A 26,197-nucleotide genomic window follows, 5' to 3' on the forward strand; every position below is an offset into this window, starting at 1 on the left:
ATAATTCATTACTAAACATCCACAACTTAATTTTTAAAAAAAATTAAACAACTTCATTTATAAAAAAAAACACAACTAATGTAAAAAAAATTAATTAGTAAACATCCAACTCTTAATTTAAAAAAAAATAAGAAACTTCATTTCTAAAAAAAAACACAACTAAATTACTTAGTAAACATCAACAAGTTAATTTTTTTTTTAAAAAAATAAACAACTTCATTTATAAAAAAAAAACACAACTAATATAAAAATAATTCATTACTAAACATCCACAACTTAATTTTTTAAAAAAATTAAACAACTAATGTAAAAAAAATTATTTAGTAAACATCCACAATTTTTTTAGTAAATAAAATACTTCATTTATAATAAAATAAACTAATTAATTATAAAAAATTAGTATTTTTATAAAACTTCCAAAACACTCAACTTTAATTATAAAAATAGACAACTTCATTTTTAAAGAAAAAACACTAATTTAAAAAAAAAACAATAAACAAAAACAAACACAACTACTTTTATAAAAAAAAATTAATTTACAAATTAATATTTAGTAAAAATACACAATTTAAATTATAAAAAAATATGACATCAAAAACCCAAACTTCATTTTTCATAAAATCTAAAAAACAAAATAACCAAAATAAATAAAATAATTCATTTAAAAAAAAACAAAACAATTTCTGTTTAAAAAATTTAAAAAAAAAAAAACACAAAAAAAAACAAAAAAAGCACTCTCGGAAGAAGTGGTTCTTCTGGAAATATTCCGGAAGAAGGGGTTCTTCCGGAAAGGTCTTCCGGAACTTTGAAAGGTCTTCCGGAAGTGCGCATCTTCCGGAATTCTTCCGGATGAACCACTTCTTCCGGAAAGTTCCCGGAAGAGGTTTTCCGGGAGTCTTCCGGAAGAAGTGTTCTTCCGGAAGACGTTTGGTTACTTCCGGAAGAACACTTCTTCCGGAAACTTTCCGGAAAAGGTTCTTCCGGAAGACTCCGTCGTCAGCCTTTTGCGCCATTTTTTCCGGCGTCCTCTCGTCTTCTCCCCTCTCGTCTTCTACCCTAAGGTTACTATCCTAAGGTAACTATCCTAAGGTTCCATTGCTATGCTAACAATGCTGCATATTACAAGCAAAGGGTAGGGAGGGAGACTAACCTGTTCGCGGAGAAGAAGAAGAAAACCTTGCCTTGGGCGCGCCTCGTGGAGAAGAAGGAAGTTCACGAAGAAGATAAGAAGAACGAACCAGGTTCACGGAAGAGGAAGAGAAGACGAAGCTGTTCGAATAAACAGTGTCTTCCGGGAGGTAATTCGCGTTTTTTATAATTTTATCTTAAAGGGCAAAATGGTAGTTTCAATAATTTGCTGGGTGCACCAGCAATATTGCTGGGTGCACCTAGCTTTTCCCTTTTACTTTCGGCGTGCAAGCCAGAAAATTCAGCCGGTTTTGGCAACCCGGTCCAGGTCTCGCACGCTATTTTTTTCAATGAAAAACAAAGAAAAAGACAAAACGACGTCGTTTCAGCTTGGAGACGCCCCAAATAATCGAGACGCACCGTTTTGTTACGTTCATCACACTTGTCTCGAATCTCTCACGAAGCACAAACCCGAACCCCCAAATCCCCTTATCTCTGTTCTCTCATCTCGCCGCCGGCCTCCGCGCCTCTGGTGTCTGGATTCTCGAACTCGCCACCGTTCGTCGCATTGCACGGAGCTATTTCTTCGCCGCGCCGCCGCACTCGTCGCCTCTGGTGGTTTTCCTCGCCGCAGCACCCCCTTTTCTGGTCTCCGCAACTTTGTTTTTCAGGTACTAGTCTCAATTTCTTGTTTTCTTGTTTCAATTTCTTGTCTTTTATTTTTGTAAGTGAAGGAGGAGTTTTACTGCTCGCTTATTTCGTATGTTGTTTCTTCAATAATGAAGGAGGAGACTATGTCTGCATTGAAATTTGTTATGCAGAACTATACTGCTCTGTTATTCGATATGTTTTTTCTTTAATAATAAAATACTGTATTGTTGTGTGTTATTGAACTATTGTTTATGTACTTGTGTTATCAACTTTGATAGTTCAACTGTTATTTTTGGATGCTATGTACTTTATTATGCTAATGTTCTTAAATTTGGAGTATGGATGGCCTTCTCTTCATCTCTTGTTATGAACTTTATTTGTTATTTGGAATATTAGGTACTTTAAATTTGGAGTATGGATTGATCACACTAGTAAATGCTCTTTACTCTCAAGTCTGAACTGCGTTAATATGATTGCAGGGTTTGGTCTTTATAAGAAAGAAGTATGCCTCATAGAACCCGACCTATGACGGCACTCTTGTTGTTCACTGCACTAAATACAGTTTTATGTGCAACCATTACTCCAGTCTATGATTTTGTTTGCTTTCATCCGTATTGGGAAAGAAGGGTGAGATTTTTGCTCATTTCTTTTTCTTTTTAATTATTTGTTTTATTTTTCGTTGTTCCGTTCCCATCTTCTGGTTCCTTGTGTCAATGAAAAATTGAAAATTATGTGAGATTACCCTAGTTCAGTTGGAGCACTGTTGTTATTGTCCTAATCCTTCCATAGAGGCATAGAGCAGATCTCAATTTCATTAATTCTTCAACTTGGTTATCGACTACCATGACTCTTTTTTATGTTAAATTTGTTACAAAAGAAAACACAAAAAGACCAATAATCACAAAATCCTCTTATGGTTCAATGTGAGGAAATTATAAATTGTCTGTCTTTGGTAATCATGTAGAAAAATTCCTCGTTAATGGCTTTTGATCTTGAAGGCGAGCCTTAATGCAAACTGTAAGGTTGTTGCCTTGTGACTTGACATCATAGATTTAAATCCATTCTCATGTCCCATTAGGGGAGTCTCGTGCACTGAGGTACCCTCTTTTTAATGGCTATTGATCCCAACCATATTCATATATTGGATGTTTGTTTTTGACCTATTTAACTAGCAGCTGATGAGAAGTAGATCAACTCCAATTTCTCTTTTTAACTTCCCTCTGTTTTGTATATATACATTCGAATCAGAAAGTGTATCTTTTTTGGAATCTTACCATGGTTCATAGGAAGTGTGAACCAATGCCATCTAATCATATGTAGTGAATAGTGGTAGCTATGGCTATGCTTAGAACATGCAAAAATCTATGTAGATAAACTGGCAGAGAAGATAGCTCTGTCACTGTAATGACTTATGAGTATGGTGGTTATGTTTTGCTTAACCTATCTGTCATTGTGACTTTGTTAGACAAAAGTCCTCCTTGAAAATCTCCCTCATAATTTGAAAGTTTATTAAATTTATAGTTGTAATGTTCTTATTCCATGTACCCTATGTTTGATAAGCATTCAAGTATTGGCTTTTTGGAAATGAGAAAAATCCTAAGTAATTAAGTTTGTGGAATTTCGTATGCATTTGCTTGGTTTTGACTTTTGACTAGTTTTGAAATAGTGGGAGCAATTTATCTGTTAGTAAGGCTATTTGGCTAACTGTTCTTCAATCTAATGTTACAGAGGGAAAGGCGTCGCCAGCAACGTGAAGCTACTATAGCTAACAGTTCAACATAGCCATTTGGAGAACCTTTTTTAACTAGGGTTTTTATTGCCCTTTCCTTTCCTTCATGATGTAAATAACCATGGAATATCTTGGAATGAAATCTGAAAACTTGGACCTACTTGGCCGTTTTCGTTGGACATTTTTATGGCTTATTATCATATTGATTTATTTAGGCCTAAAACCAAATAGAGATACATTTTTTTTTATTTTGCTTGTTTGGCAGTTGATTTGTGTTGCCTTTTGATTCAAAAATTCAAGTTGGTAAACTTGAGTTATCAGGGCTTTTTCTTGTGAGTTTTATTTTATGTATCAATGCATTTGCCACATGGTAGACAAGGAAACCACTCAAGAAATTAGAACTTTCTTCGTTTCTGTTCTATCAGATTGTTTGTCAATTGTCACACAATTTTTCAAAGCAGCAGACCAAAAGAAGAGTGAAAATGCTATTTCAGAGACAAGACTATCTATCAATTACACTACACCATGTTCATTTCTGGGAACCGATATTTTGAAAACTAGATGGAACTTGCTAGTCAGACCATATGCATTGGTGAATTGGCTAATGTATGGTTCAAATAAACTACAAAAATGGTCTAGAGGAAAACCAGTCAAAAACTAGAAAATCTGGTAAAATAAACTGACAAAAGATCAGTTTGTAATGGGTCAATAAAAATGCTTAATAAAATTATTTTGATTTTTTTTCTTGACAAAATGAAAAAATTAACTTAAAGTAATTGTTATTGTTTACTCTAGATTTACGGACATTGTTAAAACTTAAATTTAAGTATTATGATATACTTGATTTGAACTTTTGTGTGTACTTTGAATATTAAAATACTTATAAAATTATATTGTTTTTAATTTTAGGTATTACAAAATATGATATTATTATTATTATCAATACTTTCGATTTTATTGAACCTTAGACTAGTATTATGACTGGGCCAATGACCAGTCTGATTTGAAAAGAGGGCACTTTTTAAGTTCTAATGACAAAAACTGGGAGATTTCCTTTTTGAATTTTCATGTTGCTGAATGCAATTATCCGATCATCATGCCATGAGATATTATAAAATTCCTTGCTTGAGGTTGCCATATTCCATCCATGGTGGCTCCTCGCTCTTTTAAAGCCTTACACATTGCCATTTTGAATGGTGTAATCCTAGCTAGCTCGTTTTATAATGGGACAATAGCAGATGTTCCCTCTGTTATGTTTACTTAATGCTTCATTTTCTTTTATTAGCATTGCCTTCCATAATATGCTTCCTCTAATTCGTTAGCTCCATTTAATACTGTCACGGTGGAGTAGCTAGCTGCTTGCCGTTTGTAAATAAACACTTTATTCTTCTATCACGTTGTGGATTATTTTTCTTTCTTAAACTGTGCTATGAATTGATCAATGTGCCAAGAAAGTCTCTTTCTTAGCTTGCATGTCCACTAGGATAAAACAGGTCCACAAATATTTCTAATTTGTCAAAGTACTTATATGTACTACTCTAATTTTGAATAAATTACATTACATAAATTGAATTTAATTTATAAAAAAGTTTATTTTATTATTATCTTATCTTGTCTTCTAAAGTAAATACTGGTTGAAGAGTTGATTCAAACCAATTAGTTATTATGTTCGTGAAATGAAATCCAAAAGCTGCTTCCTCCATTGGCACAGACACAGTCAAAGTCAACACAACCATCTTAACCATTACAATGAGTTCGCATCTTGCAGTATTACATGTTTAAGCAAGGGAGTAGCCAAGGAATTTAATAGTAAATGCCAAATATACGTCTTTAAAATATTTGTTAAAAGAAATATCATTGTAAACCCATACAAGGTCAATTATTCCTTGTGAAATTTGTGCATGTCCGATCCATATAAACTTTTCTTAAATAGAATTACCTCTTATATAAGACTCTTATACAAGATTATGTTTGATAAAACTAATTAAAAAATTAATTTAAAATTGAAAAGTTAATTAATATCTTATTAAATTATTAACTAGAAATTAAAATCTAATGTTAAAAAAAATACTAGCCACTAAGAAGTTACTAATTAAAAAACTTGTTTACTAAATAATAAACAAACTTTTCAACTAAAAACTAAAAATTAATTAAAATGTCTTGTCGAATATAATCTAAATAATACTTATGAAAATAGAAAAAAGAAAATATACAAAATGAATTTTGATTTATAACCTACATATTATAAATTAGAAATTAACACTCATAGTTAATGTTTATATAAAACAACTATAACAAATTTTATGGTATTTTTTTTGTTATCCTTGTTTTTTCGGTAAAAGATTAATAAGAATATTTTATTTTATTCAAAAGCTATATTAGAATTCCGATATTTTTAAGGGCAGCACCAACTTATATGCGAAAGAAAAGCGACTTTATACTGAACATACTTTTTACTTCGTTGCACCTTGATTGGTCATGAGTTCATGATTTTGCAAATAATTATTTTGTCAATTTGTGTATCACTATATTATGTTCGTACTAAATAGCAACTTTTTTTTAATAATTTGATCCACAAGGATTTGTGAGTATAATTGTTAGGGAGGTCCATGCAGTTGACAGAAACAGCGGAAAAGCCGAAAAGCGAAAATATAATTAACTAATAAGCTCACTACTTGTGTAAATGTTGGTGGTAAAGCGTCCAAAGGGGGCTATGGCCAGCAATCATATTGGTAACGAATTTTTTCATGTGAAAGCATTCAAAAATTAAAATCTTGCAACAAAATTTGGGTTGAATAGTCAATGGGCAAGTTGGGTTCTTCTTCTTAAGAACATTCAATGTAGTACTAGTGCCTCCTGTTTGTCAATGTAACGAGAAAAAAAATACTATTATTTATTAAAAATATGACATACATAATTAGAACAATCTTTGTCATTTTAATTTGGGGTGTCTATTAGCTACATAAAAGAGACATTAAGACTCATGACCAACCACTTACCATTCATTAATATTGAGAGTAAGTTAGTGTCACCTACGATAAGAAAAAATATTATTTCTAACAGAATATTTCTCATGGAGAATAATCTGTTGACAAAAATTATTGATGAACTATGTTTTCGTCGAAAATTATAATTTTTCTACAAATTTTTCTCACAGAATATATGTCCATCAAAAAATTAAATTTCTCCCAAACAAAAACAACTCAATCCTAGTCCTCCTCAGTCATCTAGCGCTGCTAACACTCACTCAAGGTCACGACTTGCTCAACTCCCTCTACCTCTCTCATATCTTCCAACCCTAACATTTTGTTCTCATAGCCAGAATTAGCCCCCTCGATCAGCATGCCAAACGATAGAGGGCAAAGTCTCTTACACTGACAACTACGATTTCTGTATGGTTTGTATTCACTTTCAACTCATGTCCATCTTATGATTTTATCACCCCCTAAGTTCGCTTACTTCACTTAATAGAAATACCAAAAGATCATGATGAAATTGAAAAGTAGTAATTCATGTCTTCTTAATTTTGTAAAATTAAAGAGTTTAACTTCTTTACACCGTGAATGTAACGGTCAACTAATCAACAGTCATAGTATGATTTTTAAAATAGATATTATAAAACTGAATAAACGATTGTAAATTAATGAAGATTGTAACTGTATAAAAACTTTCAACTTTAGATGTATAGACTATTTATTACTTTTTTCATATATACTAAGGAGTTATTTAGATAATTTTTTTCATATATAAATACTTTTAGGAAAAAAAATATAAAAAGTAAAAATAAATTAAAACAAACTTCTCCATAAATTAAAAATAATATGTATAAATTTTAGAAAAGCTAATATAATTAAACTTCTATGATTTATGGTTTAAGTTAATTTTAACTCTCCGAACATAATATATATAATGTTTTAATATAAAAAAAAAAATACTTTTACCGTCTGTTGAATGGAGAAATTTAATAAGGTAATTCAATTTTTTAAAGGATTTTGATTATTTTTCAATTAAATAAGGTGTTTGGATAAAAATTTGAAAAGAAATAGAATGAGGATTTTAAATTCTTTCAAAAATAAAAGAATTTGAGATTCTCTTGTGAACATAATATATATAATGTTATTGCAACACTAATATAGTAATATATATAATGTTCTCTCTCGCTCCTTCATTCTCTAATTCTTCTCTCTCTTGCAGCAGTTTCTCCCTCTGCACTATTTCGAGAACCTCCGCACTTGTTCAGCTGTCGACGACGATTTGTGGTGACTGCCGTCGAAAACAAAGAAGAAAAAGAAGGTGATTGTGTTAGGATATGACAGGTTCTCTTTCGCTCCTTCATTCTTGCAACAGTTTCTCCCTTCGCACTATTCCGAGAACCTCCGCATTTCTTTAGTTGTCGGCGACGGTTTCTAATGACTGCATCGGAAACGAAGAAAAAAAAGAAGGTGATTGTGATTTCTGGACTTATCGATTTTGACAAGAGCCGCCTCGCATTGGAACTCGCAAAGCGCCTCAACGGCAAAATCGTCAGTGCAGACTTCGTCAACATGCACATTCAAACAAACATTTTATTCAACTTCTTCTTGTGCTTTTGCATTGCGTATGAGATGGCAATGATACTCGTTTTATGCAACTTTAATTGATGTTGAGCCAAATGTGGATAATTAAGTTTGTTTAGTGCTAATAAATTATTATTGCTGATAAATTATTATTGTTGTTGATGTTGATAAATTTTTATGCAACTTTTATTAATTAATGATGTATGCAAAGGTAAATTGACACAATAATAATAATGTTTATTGAAAAGTATATTAAAATAAAACAATGTATTAATAAAAATTTTCGTCCAACCAAATCAACAAATATGCATAGATAGGCCGGCGGATCATGAAGAAATTTTGAAAATGAAGAAATTTAATTTTTTATCCAAACACAAAATTTTATAAATAAAGAAATTTAAATTGAAACATTTGAAATTTTCATAATTTAAAATTCTTACCTCATCAAAATACTCTCTTACAGAACTAGAGAGTTTAACAATCATTTTGAAATGTACAACTCTTTTCATGTTTTCAGGCATTAAGGTCTCAGTGAAGTGTGAAGGTGTGAAAAACCTGGCTATGGCGACCACAGAAGATAAGGGCTTCTTCAAGGTTGACCTTCCCTCAGACCATACAAAAACTCCCTCATCGAACTGCTTTATAAAACTTCTTGGGGGGTCAAATAGTCTTTATGCCTCAAAGAAAAACCAAGTCTCTCAAATTGTTAAGGGAAGAGAGAAAAACACATATACCATCTCCACTCCTCTTAGTTTCTTCACGTCGTGACCCCAATACACAGAATGCAATGCTTCTAACCAGTTCGGTTCATCCAAAAGCTTTGATCTTCCGTTGCCTCGGGAGTGGGGTTTGGCTCCTAGTAGCTTCTATGTTCCTTTCTTCCCCATCATTGGAATACCTTAGTTTGTAAGTTCCAGTAAAATATGATATATGTAATCGCTAGGAAGAAGAATAAAAACACTGTTATATGCTCTTGTTCTTTACATGTTCATATATGCTGTCATGTCATGTGTGTAACTTATGAAAGAATATGGCACATATATGCAGTTGTGTGGTATTAAGTTTTAATGCATGCAGATAAATATCGTGTTCCTTTATCAATTTATATGTATTAGTAGCACTATGTTATGATATTTGATATGAAAGCACTATTCTGAATATATATTGACTATTGAGTAAAAAACACATTATGAACGACTACAACAAAAAAGGATATATATCTACAATAGTACAGTCTCACTCCCACTTCTACTCTTATTAGTTTTGTCTGGTTTAGAAGAAAAAAAAATAAAATAGAAGATAAATAATTAGAAAAAATATAAAATAAAAATAAAATAATATATTTTATTGTTTGTTTTAAGAAAAATAAATAAAAAATAATATGGAAAGTTGTTTAATAGGAATAAAATAAGAAATTAAATATTGTGGGCCCACGTGTTACTAACTTATTTCCTATCAAAATCATTTCTACCAAACTTTCTCTCCTCATTTCTGTCTAGGGTCAGGTTGATTGCACATAAATAGGTGAGAAGAGGAAAGAAAGAAAAGAGGCAAGAATTTGAAAGAATAGGATGCTTTTGGTTGCAATGAAGTGTGCAGAAATATTTTTTAAAAAAACATGTGACTCACATGTTTTGTTTTCCTCTCTCATAAGAGTAGACGGGAGAATAAATTATTACTATGTTGTCCTTGGTTTAGTGTGGACAGTTTCATGGTAAACGCATGCCCTTTGGTGAAGCAACTACGTGTCCTCCCTTTTCTCCTCGTTACATAAAAAGATGGTGAATGGTGGAGGATGTGGTATTTTGTAGACCGTGAAAATGTTTTCTTTTGTAAGGACTATTTTTTGTGAATTGCTTATAGATGGATATTGATGACCCAATTTTATTTGTTATTAATATATTTATCTGTCTATGAAAAAAATATATTACGTGACAAGTGTTAATTTAATAGAGACGAATTCGGGATGCCAAATGGTCCAACTTTGCTAAATAAATATAATATGATTCATCTAGTAAATATCTTATTTTTAAAAGGTTAAAATGATCATTTATTCAATGAATATATTTTTTTATTATTTTATTACTTACCATACAACTTTAATTCAAAAAAATTATTATATTCTTATCTATTTCTTTTCAACTAAACCATTTTTATTTTCACTCTATTTTTTATCTATTTTTCCTTTTTCTCTTCTCACTCATTCTCTTCTCCCAACCAAACAATCCTTAATTCCATCACTTGTACCAAACATAGGATAGAGTCTAAGGTGCAAAACTAAAACATATTTCACCCCGTTCAAAAGGAAAAATAAATTACTTTCAACCGTTGGATTTATTAATAAAAAACACATAAATGGATGAGATTGATTCTCAATTTTCTACTTTATTTTTTTTTCTTTTTACTTTTTTTCTTCCTCCCCGTTATACCCTTGTACCTTTTTGTCCTCCTTCCCCTCTTCTCTACCAAAATGAAAAAAAAACTTAATTATTGACCATTGCGGCTATTCTTTCCATTGCGGATCATCGTGCGGTAGAGATTTGTGGGAGGGCAATGTGAAAAAAGATGCTAGGTGGTTCGCCGTTAGGGTAGGTGAAGATGGAAGTGGTTGGGTCTCTGAGGGGAAGAGATGGAAGGGGTTTTCCAAGAGTTGTTTGTGTTAGTGAGTGGAAGAAAGAAAGTGGTGTGTTGGTGAGTGGAAACATTGGTTTGTGATGGTGGTCTACGACGGATGTTGGGAAAAACCCAAATCCCATATTGGCTAAAAATAAAGCCAAATTAGTATATATAAGTGACGGACAACCCTCACCCTTGAACTAGTTTTTGGGGTTAAGTTAGGCCTAAAATCATACTCCAAGATTCTAAGATAGTATTAAAGCATATTCAAAAGATTAATCCAAAAGGTCACTCACTATTGTTATTCACGGACCAAAAAGTCCAAGAAGTGGTAGGACATGAGGAGTGTATTGAGAAAAACTCATGTCCCACATTCAAGATTAATAAAAAAAAGGGTCATCAACCATTATTGGTTACGCACCAAGCCCAAGAAGTGTTGGGCGTGAGAGAGTGTGTTGGAAAAAATTCCAAAAATAAAGTCAAATAGGGACAATCCTCACCTCTTGAGCTGGCTTTTGGGGTTGAATTAGGCTTAAACTTACATTCTTAAGGTTCTAAGAGGGGAGTGTGTTAGTCATTTGAGATCGATCTGGTGTGAATTTTGAATTTTAAAAAAAATTGAATAATTTAAAATTTTCCTGTCATATTTTCCTAATATTATTTTTTTTACTTTCTTTATTATACCAATTTTCTTAATAAATATTAAATAGATTTTAGGTTTTCAAGACCTTAAATATATTTATATTTTATTTATAAGATAGTAAAAAAAATTATAGTACAGTACGTACGACATTGCTCGTACTTGTTACAGTCGAATGACGCGTAGTTTGCCAATTTTGAACTGATAAACTCATAGCTGTTGCCTATGAGGCAGTCATTTGATAAACTCATAGCTGTTGCCTATGAGGCAGTCATTTTAAATCAATGGTTGCTATTGACGATCTTGAAGCACTGAAAGGACAGCACCGTATCATCAATTTTCCCCAAATAAACCAACAACTTTGCAATGTCGGTAACTAACCATTATTTCCCGCGCTTTCCATAAAATAAGAAGATTCAGACACGGTCGTTAGATCGAGTCCAAACTCCCAAGACCTTTGTCAGGTCCCCCCATCATCATTCTCATGCATGAGTCCCATGACTTCAAGTCAAGCATATCGACGTAGCTACTTAATTACTAGGCACCATTCCTTCAACCAAATTACTCGTTTATAAATTTGTTAAATATTTAGTTTTGAAAAATATGTGCATTTTAGAAAATTAGGATTAGGGTGTGTTTGGTTTGTATTTTTATTTTTTGTTTTTATTTTTTGACTTTATTTTTTAAAAATTATTTTTATTTTCAAAAGATTAAAAATCTAAAAATATGTTTGATTTGACTTCTTATTTTCTGTTTTTATGAAATAAAAATACTGAAAATTTATGATATATTGATTTCTTGTCTTTTTGTATTTTTAGATTTGCTTAAAATTACATTTATTGTCACCTCAATTTTATTTTATCCGAAATGAGGTTTCTATTTTCAACCGAAAACATTAAAAACGAGAATTTATTGTTTTCATTTTCTGCTTGTTTTTTATTTTCATTTTCACTGAAAATGTTTTCAGAAATCCAATCAAACACATTTTCATCATCATTTTCTATTTTTAGTTAAAATGAAAACAAAAACAATCAAACCAAACACCCCCTTAGTTATACACTTTATAAATATTATTTTATTTCTCTCCATAAAAATATCAAAAAAAAAAGATAAAGGCCAATATATCAAATACTATCAAAGAAAAGGAAAAGCTTAAGTTTAGGTAAACTTGTATTGATATGTTTAATTGTTCTACTGGGTTATAATGGATCGATGGGAATTAATATTTGTGTTTTTATTTTTATAATGTACAAATGTGCAATATTTACCTATTAGGATCAGCCAATGATGAAGAATTTGAACAGTTTATACAAGATTTTAAGTCCAAATCTTGTTATCATACTTCTACTCTAGAAAAGTGAACAATGTTTGTAAGTGATTTCTATAACTTATGCATAGTTTAGAAAACCATAAGTTCCGTTTCATATAAAAAAAAAAACATTTTTTACTTAGATTTGAGAGGGATTCATCTTTCTCGTATCTCTTTCATTCCTTTACTAGACAATGCAATCAATTGGAAGAGGATCCAATACTTGGAATATTGGATTTTATACGTAGATTAATTAATACGGGAATCAAGAAAGATTTGAAGATATTGTTCACTCCTTTGAAGCCGTGGCGAGAGCGTGGCCTTGACGCGGAAAAGGAGTAGACATGGCAACGGGGCGGGGCGGGTTTTAACATACCCGCCCCCGCCCCCGCTTCACTGTACCCAGCCCCGCCCCCGCCCCCAAACCCGTCGGGGATAAAAATTATACACCCAGACCTGCCCCCAACGGGGACGGGTTTCCCAGCCCCGCCCCAACCCCACCCGCGAAAATTGTAGTAAAAAAAATTATTTTTTTCACAGTAACAAAAAGAACTAATTTAAGGGAATAAGGGTAAAATAAGGCTGATGAGTGATGAAGGAAATTAGGTTTTCACTTTTCAGGATCCTTCTCCATATATACTTGCTAATTTAAGGGTAAAATAAGGGTAATTTGATAAATTCGCGTATACGGGTGCGGGGCGGGGGTGGGTGCGGGGCGGGTGTGACTACCCCCCGACCCCGGTCCCGGCCCCGCATTAAAACCACGGGTTTTCCCCGCACCCGCACCCAGACCCAGTTAATTCGGCTTTTCCCCGTTAAAATCGGGGCGGGGGCGGGTGGAACCCGACGGGTGCGGGTTGTGTTGCCATGTCTAAAAAGGAGTGACTCTGAATGATTTTATGTAACCAAAATCCGCATTAATGGTTCATGATAACACACAGGAAACCAAAACCACACTAAAATAAGAAAAAAAATTCAAATAGAGTCACATTTGTGTCTGTGTACCTGCAGTTTATATCCCATAGTTTTCTCTTTCGTTCTTTAATCTTCATAATTTAGATATGGCTTTTACGTCATTACGTGTTTACTCTACTCCACCCTGTCATTTTTTTACTCTTTTGGATTTTATGTAGGAGTTGCTTTCTAAGTTCGACTTGGAGTATTTATTTACGTTTTCTTTACTTCAATTAAGAACACTGAAGATATTGTAGATTACATCAACGTTGCTAATTTGCTATATACTCTACGTATTAACCCAGTAAGTTACTGGTGTATGGTGTATAGCTACTATATAGTAACCAAGTATCAAATTGAAAGATATTTTATATTTAATTATTTTTTAGTTTTAGTTAAGATTATTATACTGCGAAACGTAACCCCGAATGTAAATTTGACTTTAGCTTTCCATTCTTCAGATTCCTTATCAGTTTAATTATTCTCTCTCCAAACTTAATAAGAAACAATTAAGTGAATAGAAAAATAAGAAAAAATAATTTTAAAATAATAATTAAATTAATTGACAAATTTAATATGATTAACTAAATTAATTAATTTTTTTAAGTGATATAAATTTGTTAAAATAATTTTATTATAATAGGACGATGTGATACACAAATACTTCTTCAAAATCATGTAATTGTAAATTAATGTGCACCGTAGCATATGCCCGTATGATTAATGCTATTGTGTTAAAATTTAGGATTTTTGTCTTAATCGGTCTTGCATATCACCCTACCTTTTTTTGGAAAAAATGTAAATTATATTAAACTCAAAATGATACAACAATAAACGGGGCATACCCCGCAGCTAGAGAAAATCAAAAGTCTCCCTAATACAAGAAGGTCTATATCAAGATGTTAAAACAAATGCAATAGGTGCATTTGTTTATACATAAGAAACTTAATCTTGCTAATAACCTCTATTACAGAAAATTGATAATATTCAAAAATCAACTTGTTCCTAGACAGTCAGATGCAGTAGACTGTAATTGCTATAGCCAGACAACGTAATTTTTCTTGAACACTTGATGTGAATCTGTCCCTAATTAAAGAGTCAGTAATGCACTGTAAAGAAGTGAAACGCCTACGGAAAGGAGCCAAATCACGAATGTGAACCCAAACTTGGAGAGATTTCCTGCAAGAAAAGAATAAATGAGCATTTGACTTGGTCTCATTTGAACATAAAGGCAGAGGGAACCCTTGTTCAAAAAAGCAATTTTGTCAAGAGTAAGCAGCCGGTTCTTTTTAGCAAGCCACAAAATGAAAGACATCTTAGGGGGCATTGCTGGGTTCCATATAACAGAACACCAACTAACAGTAGGCTTGACACCTCTAATGTATTCATAGACTTTGCCAACAAGAAATTGTTCATTGGTACTCCAAGATTGAATCATTTTTTTGGCCTCTTTCGTACTTAGTTCTTTGGAGATAATAAAGTCCCTTATTTAAATGATTTTCTTTATCAAAACTGAATCTGATGAATAAGTATTATAATTCCACACATCGCTCCCTCTGAAATAGTAATGGTGAACCCACCGAACCCATAGAGAATTTTTCTTACAATGAAAGTCTCACAGGATACGGGAAAGAAGCGCAAGGTTCCAGTCCTTGAAATTAAAAAGGCCTAAACCTCATTCTTTTTTTGGAGAACAAACTACTGACCAAGCAACCAAGGACTTGTTTTTGCCAATATCCGCTTTGCCCAACAGAAAATTATGGCACGAAGCGTTGATCCGGTCCAGAACAGATTGCGGCAAAGGAAAAATCCTCATCCAGAAATTCACAATTCCTTGAATAACTGCTCTGATCAATTCTAACTTACCTGCATAAGATAAAGACTTCTTGCCCCATCCCTGAATCAGGCTAGTAATCTTGAAAAGCAAGGGAGCATAATGACATACATTTAATCTAGATGATAAAAGGGGAACAACCAAGTATCTAAAAGAGAAGTCATCCAAGCTAAATCCAGTAAGCTGCTAAATATGAGAAAGCTCATGAGGCCCAATACCAGCTGAGTATATGGCAGATTTATCAGAGCTGATGGAAAGCCCTGAAACCCAACAGAAGTGCTGAAGCTTGGCAAACATAGTTGACACAGAAAGGATATCTCCTCTAGATAGAAGCATAATATCATCTGCAAAAACCAAATGAGATAGCTGAATACCTGCACAGTTGGGATGAAATTTAAAATTGGCATCATCCTTGAGACTGCTCATATCTCTGGAAAAGTACTCCAAACAAAGCACAAACAGATAAGGGGATAGAGGATCCCCTTGTCTAAGACCCCGCTGCCCTTTGAAGTGACCATAAATAGATCCATTGACTGCCACACTAAATGAAGTGGAAGAAACACATTCCATGATCCAAGTATAGAACTGGGCTGGGAAGCCAATGGACTTAAGCATCCAATCCAAGAATTCCCAGGAAATGGAATCATAAGCTTTATGCAAGTCAATTTTTAGGAGGCATCTCGGAGAGAATCTTTTCCGGGCATATTTGCGCAAAATCTCTTGAACTAGGAAGATGTTGTCCATCATCTTTCTGTTCTTAATGAAAGTAGTTTGAGTTTCCCCAATAATAGTCTCAAGCACTGGGGCTGTGCGGTTGGCCAGAATTTTAGACACAATCTTGTATAACAAATTATAACAAGATATGGGTCTAAAATGGTTAACCTGGGAGGCCTGATCATGCTTAGGAATAAGCTCAATAATAGCATGGTTGAGCTGTTTTAGAATTTTTCCAATTGTAAAGAATTCATTAATCGCTGCAAAGATATCATCACCAATGATATTTTAAGCCTTCTTGAAGAATAAAACATTGAAACCATCTGACCCAGGAGCTTTATTGTTATCCATCACAGAAATAACGTTCCAAACATCTTGCTTAGAAGTAGGACAAAGTAAGACCGCAAAGCAATCAGTGGGAACCTTAGGACCCCTGTTGCAGATCGAAATGGAAGGAGTTTGGGTCAGCTCATGAGCACTAAACAAATTCCTAAAGTGATTCACAAAAGCAAGGGCAATTTCATCTTGGGAGGATGTGTTATGCCCATCCTCTAGCCTTATGGCAGCAATAAATCGGCTGTGTCTGTTGCGCTTGATTAAAGTATGAAAGAATTTGGAGCATTTATTAGCCTGTAGGAGATATTTGTTTTTGATGAGCTTAGCAAATTTCATAGACTCCATTTTTCTAAGCATAATGGTCTGCCCTCTAGTGCGGTTTGCCAGAGCAAGAAGGGAATACCTTAATGTTATATTTTGTGGAGTGGGGGCACTCAAGTTGATTTAGTCGCCAAAATATCCAAAATGAATGAGTTAGAGGATTTCAAGTTATGTTCACTGGTCTTGCTTTCACATAGCACGTGCGTCAGTTGGAATTTTGAGTCCTAATTAAAATTATATTAGTATATGAATTCAATTAAAATACAATAACATTGTAAGTATTTGTTTACATTGAGATTTACTTCTAAATTATTATATTATAAAAAAAATATCGACTTTATAAAAAAATATTTTAAATATGAAGTATATATATACAAAAATTGTTTCTATTTCAATTTATAATATAAAAATTTCTATATTAACAATATCAAAATTAAACTCTAAACTAGGAGTTGTAATGTAGAATTGAGCTTACAATGCTTTTCTCATTTTCCGGCTCCTCCTTAGGCCACCATGGGGGGTTGGGTGTTGGCTTGCATTTTATTTTGGGATTAAGATATGGTGGTGACTTGTGACTTGCATGTGAATATGGTATTTGATTTTGCTTTATTAGATTTAGGTTTTAAATTTGCCACAAAATTTATTTTAGAAATATTATTCGTTAATTTAATTTTTAACTTTAAATTCCAATAACCTCTTCCCCCCCCCCCCCCCCTTGCTTTTTTTTAAGTACATTCAAGATTTTGCATTTTTTACCCAATATTTAAGGATTACATTGCAAATTTGCAATTATTATGAATTGAAATCAACTAGAACAATAGATAGCCTGTAAAATGATCTGACTGTTGATTAAAAAATTATTATATCGAATTGTCTATATTAATGATGAACTAGTCCACCACCCAAAAGATAATTCACCCTAGAATAAGGGATACTTTAGCCGATCAAATACATACTTATTCATTTTTTTTAAAATAAGAAAAGCAAATATATTTTCAATAAAATATAGCAATAAATTGTGAAATTATCAAATTTTATTTGATTGATTTTAAATAAACGATTATAATAAATTATAGGGTAAATAGTTACTTTTATTCCTGAATATGTAATTTGTTGACAAATGTGTCCTTGAAAGATGATAATACAAAATTTAGTCTCTTAAAGTGTAAAAAGTACAACAAATATATTTGGCCGTTAACTTTCGTCTATCACTTTTAATAAAATAGTATACATCGCACAGAGGGATAGATTTATCCTTGAAATGATTGTCAACTTGATATCTCTAATTGTTAGCATAATGACATCTTTGTAATATAATTTTTTTTTTACTTTTCGTCTTCTTACTTTGCTGACAAATGCAACCTGAAAGATGCAAATACAAAATTTAATCTCCCAAAGTATAAAAAGTGCAACAAATATATCCAAAAGTTAGTAGTAAATTGTGACTAATTATTATAATTTGAAAAAAAAATTATAATGATTGTGATAATTTTTTTTAAAACTCGTAAATTAAATTGAATCTAAAATAAAAAAGAATACTCATTTTATAAACTATAAATATTTTTTTACGATCTCATGTTAATGAAAGGTTCAAGTAAAAAAAAATGTTTATTGTAAAGCATTATAGTTAAATTAGATCCATGAATAATTTTTAGAAAAAACTACAATTGCAATTACACTTTTAATTTGTAAAAAACACTCACCTCCTTTTGATTGATTTATTTTAAGGTTATGATTTTTAAAGTGATTAGTCAAAAAAAAAATAATTGTGTATAATTTTAAAAAATTAAAAATCAACAAACTTTTATTATAATTTATAATTTTATGTCATTGCATATACTAATAGACATTCATACTTTATTATGAAAAATTTATTAAAAAAAATTAAATAAATAGTATTTGATTAAACAGAAATAATGATTTTCTTATCGTTTTACAGTAAAAAAAATTTTTTTTTTGTGTTGATAGCATTTATTCCAGAGTTAACAACCAAAGTATTGATTTTTTTTTTTGTAGTTGAAGAAAAGTAAGAAGAATTTATGAAAGCAATAAAAATTCACTTCCATTTGATAATATTTTATACATGTCTCAATCGTTGATGAAGCTTAAAAATTATATAACGGAAACAGACATATACTGGTGTGATATAACTCTCCCAAAATTTTGTCACAATCATTATAAATTTTTCAAAATTATAATAACTAGTCACAATCTATCATTAACGTCTAAATATATTTGTCACACTTTCGGAGACTAAATCTTATATTTTCATCCTTGAGGGAAACATTTTGTGAGCGGAGTGAGAAGATAAAAAGTAAAAAAAAATATTAAATGACATATTAGAGATGATCATGTTGACAATCATTTCAGTGACAAATTTGTCCCTCTATACCATGTAGATTATTTTATTAATCATGACGGACGAAAGTTAACAACCAAAGATATTTATCGTACTTTTTTACACTTTTGGAAACTAAATTTTGTATTTTAATAAAATATACATTTTGAATTATACATTCAAAATATAAATTTTATATTTTCATCTTTCAGGAACATATTTATTATGGAATTATACATTCAGAAACAAAAGTGGTTATTTATCCTAAAAATTATATTTTCAATAAAATATAACAATAAATTGTGAAATTATCAAATTTTATTTGATTAAATTCTAAATAAACGATTATAATAAATTCTATTATACTAATGTAGAAGAGCCAACTACCTAAACTATTAACTATGATTTGATCGTTTACTTGTGAAACTGAAATTATATAGGAGAGGACACCTGGGTACGTATCTTATGGTGACATCACTATGGTACAAGATAAATAAATAAATAATATTAGACATGAAAATTAAGACTTGTTCCACCCACAACAAGATTCCCTGATCCAGCAGATACCTAGCATCGGCGAATTGACAAATACAATTCGCAAATAAGGATACACAAAAATTTATAATTGTAAATGGGTTGGGCTTACATAACAAAACCAAGAAAAAGGAAAGAGAGAGAGAGAGAGATGACCAATTCAAAAGGGGATGTTTATTGGTACAAAACCACAATGATAACAGAAAAATATACCCATAAGGGGAAGAGAAACACTTTTTTGGGGCACAAAGACGTTTTCCTTCCCCTGCAACCGCGTGGAAGTTTCTAACCAGTACCCAATCCCTACTCGATAACTTTTCTCATTTCACTCGGCAAATATCCCTGCCCCACTCATCTCTTAACATGTCATTTTGGTTCCTCTGTCCTCTCCATATATATTCTATCTCACCTCATTATTTGAAAATATGCAAACGGTAACTTAGCCTAAAATAAATAAAAGAAAAACATGGATGATCTCCCACCAGGTTTTCGATTCTACCCAACAGAAGAAGAATTAGTTTTCTTCTATCTACACAACCAGCTAGAAGGCCAAATACACGACACAAGCAGAGTCATTCCAGTCATTGACATCAATGGCGTAGAGCCATGGAACCTTCCATGTACTACTACATGCATACCACTTTAATTCTTTAATTTTGTTAGTTGTTACCACTCATTCTTTAGTATGTTTCAAACCCAAATGAGTTTTGCTAAAATGGTTTGGTTTGTTTTGTTGTAATCAGCACTTGCAGGGGAGCTTTGTCGTGGAGACACGGAGCAATGGTTTTTCTTTTCACCGAGACAAGAGAGAGAGGCCAGAGGAGGCAGACCCAACAGAACCACAGCAAGTGGTTATTGGAAGGCCACTGGTTCCCCTGGCCATGTTTACTCTTCTGACAACAAAGTCATTGGGATGAAGAAAACCATGGTCTTTTACAAAGGGAAAGCTCCCACCGGAAGGAAAACCAAATGGAAGATGCATGAGTATAAAGCCATTGAACACTCTGATCAATCCAACACTGCCCCTCCAAAGGTATACTCATCATTATTATAGTAAAACTTCATTCCATTTTTTCTTTTCAATTTCGCGAATTTGGTCCTTTCATGTTATTTTTGTCAATTTGAACTTCACTATTTTAATTACGTAATTTTAGCCTACGTGTTAAGTTAATATTTGATATTTTGACAGGAAATGCTGACATGACGATCTAACAATACTGTCACGTTAGCAATACAATGTGACATTATGCTATATTATCACGTCAACGTTTTTGTTGTATATTATATGTTAAGTTAGCTGATAGACTAAAATGGAGAGTAGAGGTTTGCAAAATTGAGAATTATGAAAGTAATAAGATTAAAAAAAAATGCATATCCAACGTGCCAATCTGGTAGTATAGTGGTAGTTGCTGCTGTTGGTTGCATATTTCACACAAATTCTGGTGCTAATATAGTTTGTGTTTTTGTTATGTATAACAGTTGAGGCACGAATTCAGCTTGTGTCGTGTTTATGTGATATCGGGAAGCTTTCGATCGTTTGATCGACGCCCACTGGATATGCCAAGAGTTGAGCTACGAGTTGTTGATGGGGACAGAGGTGCTGCTTCAACAAGTGCTCAAGCTCAACAGAGAAGTTCTTCTCATACTTCCCACTCTGGTGGTGATGCTCATGTCACAGATGCTGGAGCAGGGTCAAGTGGAACAAATTGGAATGCAAGTAATAGGGTTGAGGAACCACTTTGGGAATGGGAACAACTTGATTGGCCATGACCCAAAAGTCAAGAACATGCTCAAACCTAGCAAGACTTTCTTAATTGAATAACGTCGTTTCAATTAAATTAATCATATAAGTTGTAGGCGTAGTTTGGTTCGATTTCCTTCACCTCGAAGGGCCATGTAATGTAACATAATCATTAGTATTTGTTGTTTAACATAGGATTGGTTTTCCCCGGGAAAATAAGTTGGGAATAAGATCCAAGCATAAAAAGGAAGGTGGTGTGGATCTTGTAATTTTGTTTTTGTGACTTGTTGTCTTGTAACGATAATCAATCTCCTTTTCAACCCTAGAAATTTTCTTTCTTGTTTAGGAATTCAAATGAAATTAATCAATCTACTATTTGCTTATGAATTCAATGATGTCTACGTAAATGTTTTTTTTTTTGTTCACATTCTATCGAGTTCGCTCATATCTGTTGTGGAAAAAATAGACCATTTCAAGACAGATTTTACATGGCTTGTATGGTTCCAGAGTTTCAGGTATTCAATTTGGATCAAAACTAAAAAAATAGTGCTGTCTCTTCAATCGGTTCAAATAATTGAATGTTTTGATAAGATTTTCAAATAGCATGGTTGAGCGGGTTCATATTTCAGTGGAATCCAGGTACCAGTCAACCGATCTTACGTTTTCATATTGATGTATTGAAATTTTGGTCAATTTCCCAGTGGGTTTCCTACATGTGGGAAAGGGATGAGAGAGGAAATGCAAACTTTGGCAGAGATTTTGAAATGCATGTTCTATTATTCATATTAGCGCATTGTTTTTTAAAAAGCTGCAAATTTTTTTATATTTTGTTCTATAAGATAACATATGCGTGGAATGTGTACAGAAATTAATCAACTAATAAATGATTTAATAAAAAGTGTAAGAATTGAGAAATTCGCAAATAGAGCTCATTTGTTGGCTGTGAATATTGGCAACAAAGTGGTTAATTTTTATTATAACTAGACTCTACTTATATTACAAATAAAAACAAGTATACAAGTCACGAAGAAATTTTATATCTTAAAGTTGGTAACGTCGCGTAAACCGATTTTTTAAACTAGGTAGAAAAGAAAAAAATGGACAAGCCAAAGGATCACAACCCTGATCAGAAAAGGAAATTAAACTTTGTTCCTCTTAGCCTTGCACCTAGTCTAGCTCTACCTTTTATCAAGTCCGAGACACCAATGTGAAATTAAAAGTAACACCTTGAAACACAATAATGACAATATTGATATGCATCACCCAAATAGACCATATCCATTGTCACCCTTATTTATTAGTTTCTAAACTAAGAATTAAGAAATTAAAGTGATGAATATAATATTAGCATTTAAATTTCTTTGACTTTAGAAACTAGAGAGATGGTGAGGCGATGAGGTCATCTCCATGCTATTGGAAAACATGCTTCAGAAGACCGCTTCTTAATAAGAATCATTACCTCCTAGTTCTTATATTTTTTTTTTTATAAAATTGATTTTGATTTCTATACTTTTTAATTAATGAATTTAGTTCTCTAAATATGTGAACTTATTAGTCTTTTACCCAACTCTCTGTGACGCTAAAAAAATGGTACTAAATATTCTATTTAAATATGAAGAGGAATTAAATTTACATATTTTTAAAAGTTAGAAAATAAATTTATTAAATTGAAAAGTATAAAAATTAAAATTATAATGAAAATATAAGGATTAAAAAATAATTTTTTAAATCAACTAATTGAATACAAATATTAATGTGTTAAAGTTAAAATAGAATTATTTGAATACTATCAGAGTTTGATCCTTAATAGAAATAATCATTGGAAAGACTTTACTTACCTTTCACACTACATATTAGTCAAGATTTCTTTCCAGATAAATTGGATGGTTAAGATAAAAAATATATAATTTTTAAAATAAAAATATATATATATATTATGTGTATCTATTTTTATGAAATAATAATAAAATATAAGAAAATAAGATTATTTATGAAATTCATCTAATATAACTCAAAATAATAAGGCTTAATTACAAAAACAGTCTCCCTGTTTATACCAACTTACTAAGTCGATCCTCCTATATTTTAATTCATCATTAGAGTCCCCTTTTCTTTTTTCAAATTGATTATTTGAGTCCCCATGACTAAAATTAGATGTTGATTGTTAAGGGAAAACGTTGATTGTCATGTGTTAATATCTTATTGGACACTAAAATGGTGTATGAAAATTAACCTTCATTGGCAATTACCTCAGGCAACCCCAAGACCCCGTAATCTTATCCCTCTACCTGGACCCCTTAAACGATACCTTCTCATATTTGTTGTTCTTTCCCTAAGATCTGTGTGCTTTTCAACTTTGTTCCAATTTTGGGTCTTATTGCTCTTTCAATCTTAGGTTTCCTAAACCTTTTTCTGTTTATTTATTATTTCTCTCTTTTGGATCTCGTCATGTTTTCTATGGTTTGGAAACAAGTTTGTAATTTTTTTTGTTGAACGGTGTTGTGACAAGAGATGGTAGTTAAAGAAGCAACGCTGGAAGCTGGAGGTAGAAATTGTTGAGGCTTTTTCTTGTTTTTCAAATTTCCTTATTTACTGGGTTGTGAAGTGTGGATTTATTTGTATCACTAGATGCATCACGGTTAAAGGTAGCGCCATTTTCCTTATTCCCTATTTTTTTTTTTTATACTTTTTTTTCCATTTTGTTTCCTTTTCTTTGTAAATTTCTTTAAGCACCATTGTGAGGTTTGGATCAATTTGTAATTGGTATGTGCAATGATGATCCCATTTGATTCGATGTTGTTTTTTCATCGTATGTTTGGGTTGGTGTTTCCAGAAATTTTCATTTGATTTGACCTCATAAATTTTGTGATAGTAATCATGCTTGCTGCTCCTATTAATGGATAGCCCATGAAGAAGAGGGATTTTGGGAAAATTAAAAGTTAGGGATTTGGGGATAATGAAAGGGATAAGCTTACGATGGGTTACAGTGAGAGGAAGAAACTTTTGGGTCTACGACGTTGAGGTAAATTTTAAGGTAAAGTGAAGGTTACAAAGAAAAATTACCAATGAGGGTTAATTTACGTACAACAGTTTAATGTCCAATTAGACAATGACACGTGACCGTTAACGTTTTTTTTGTTAACCGTCAACGTTCAATTGTAACCATGGGGGCTCAAATAGCCAATTTGGAGAAAAAAAGGACTTTGATGGTGAATTAAAATATAAGGGGACCGATTTAGTGAGTTGGAATAAATATGAGAACTATTTTTGCAATTAAGCCAAATAATAAAAAGTAAGAAAATGGATGGGATGGCTAGGACATAGATGACCTAATTAATACTTATTGGACGGAATTGTTTCTCTATTTTGTAGCATAAGTGGCAAAGTTCAAAGTTGTCACTGGCAACACAGGCACTGTGCTTTGTCGGAAACTAGAGAAGCTGCAGGCGGAGATTGACTCTAGCTTTTGCTCACTTCACACTCGGAAGTGAGTCCTTATTGTTCTCTTTCTCTTCTTTCGTGATTTCGATTGCTGACATGAATTCTGGCTTTGTTTATTGTTGTTCCAATTGGTTCACAGTGCCAAAGGTTTAGTTCACTGTGTATCAAAATCCATTCATTCCATTTGTTAGAAGAAAAATATTGGCAATAATGTTTACTTTTTTGGTCTCATTATAATTATTGTGTAAAAGAAAAAATATGTTCTAAAATAATTGTTATTTTAATTTTTTAGTATAACATTAATTACTTTTTCCACTTATATCCCTTATAATATTCATGATAAAGAACAAAATTTATAAATAAATTAATGATGATATAAGCTTAATTTTTGGACAAATACTCATTTTAGTCTTTGGAAGGATCAAGCACTGACACTTCGAAAATTGAATTGTCCATAATGTTAAAAAAGTGTGTAGTTATGCTATTAACTCTACCGTTAACTCTCACACTTTTTCTTACGTGATGCTTTTAGACCAAATTGTCATGACAAATCTACACGTCCATGTTGCTTGGTCAGCTATGCAATTGGGATAGATGGGTAGAATAGACTTATTTGTGAGCCAAAATTTGATGGACTAATTTGTTATCTATGTGTGTGAGAGATAGAGAGAGAATAATGGTTATAAAGGGGTTAATATATACTAACGTGAAATAAGGTCTCGTTCTTGACATTAAAGAATTATCTCAAAACCCCTAATCATCACTAATGTAGAGAGATAGAAAGAATAGTCTAAGGAAGTGAAATCTTGTTTCTCTTATCTTTTAAGAAATCAAGCGCACCTGAGAGAAGTCTCTCTACGGAGAAAGATACACATTGTTTATCTATTACTTGTAAGAATCATATATTTCAAGATTTTACTGGTTTCCTATAATTGTTAATCTCAGGAACCCTTAAGATTTATACTGGACACCTTTTTTGTCTTTTGTTTTCTAGATTTGTCTCTGGTTGCTTCTTTTTCTTCACCCTACCGACATCATCGTTGCTTCTCTTCCAACCACCATCGCCGCTTCACCAAAAGTGCTTTCCTCTTTACTGGATTTATTGTATACCAAAATCATGGGATCCTCTCATCACGACACGGTTGCAACATGACCTCAAAGGTGTGCCGCTTCTTATCAAGAATTGCTACTTGCTATCATCGGATGCTACTCTGACATGCAGGTGAGCAAGAATGCTCTTCTTCCTTAGTGGCAGTGATGGATGAGACCATAAGGTACATGTGCGACGTGACTAGGTTTGGGATTGCGATTCAGTAAAAGGGGAATGGGTAATCTAGGAAAGACAAAGAGAAAAA

At 32.3% G+C, this 26,197-nt stretch overlaps 2 protein-coding genes across 2 annotated transcripts; both read left to right on the forward strand.

Annotated features, from left to right (window-relative positions):
• Positions 1-1,540: 1,540 nt before the first annotated feature.
• LOC114379210 lies at positions 1,541-3,912 on the forward strand. Its single transcript, XM_028337816.1, has 3 exons — positions 1,541-1,799; positions 2,259-2,406; positions 3,508-3,912. The coding sequence occupies exons 2-3, from the start codon at positions 2,284-2,286 to the stop codon at positions 3,559-3,561; spliced, it is 177 nt and encodes a 58-aa protein (XP_028193617.1). The 5' UTR covers positions 1,541-1,799; positions 2,259-2,283; the 3' UTR covers positions 3,562-3,912.
• A 16,103-nt stretch (positions 3,913-20,015) lies between these two features.
• Positions 20,016-21,788, forward strand: LOC114379417 (NAC domain-containing protein 90-like). Its single transcript, XM_028338067.1, has 3 exons — positions 20,016-20,280; positions 20,404-20,693; positions 21,140-21,788. The coding sequence occupies exons 1-3, from the start codon at positions 20,127-20,129 to the stop codon at positions 21,428-21,430; spliced, it is 735 nt and encodes a 244-aa protein (XP_028193868.1). The 5' UTR covers positions 20,016-20,126; the 3' UTR covers positions 21,431-21,788.
• The last annotated feature ends 4,409 nt before the right edge of the window (positions 21,789-26,197 follow it).

The sequence above is a fragment of the Glycine soja genome, chromosome 12 (genome assembly GCF_004193775.1).
Source record: "Glycine soja cultivar W05 chromosome 12, ASM419377v2, whole genome shotgun sequence".
In the NCBI taxonomy this organism is placed as follows: Eukaryota; Viridiplantae; Streptophyta; class Magnoliopsida; order Fabales; family Fabaceae; genus Glycine; species Glycine soja.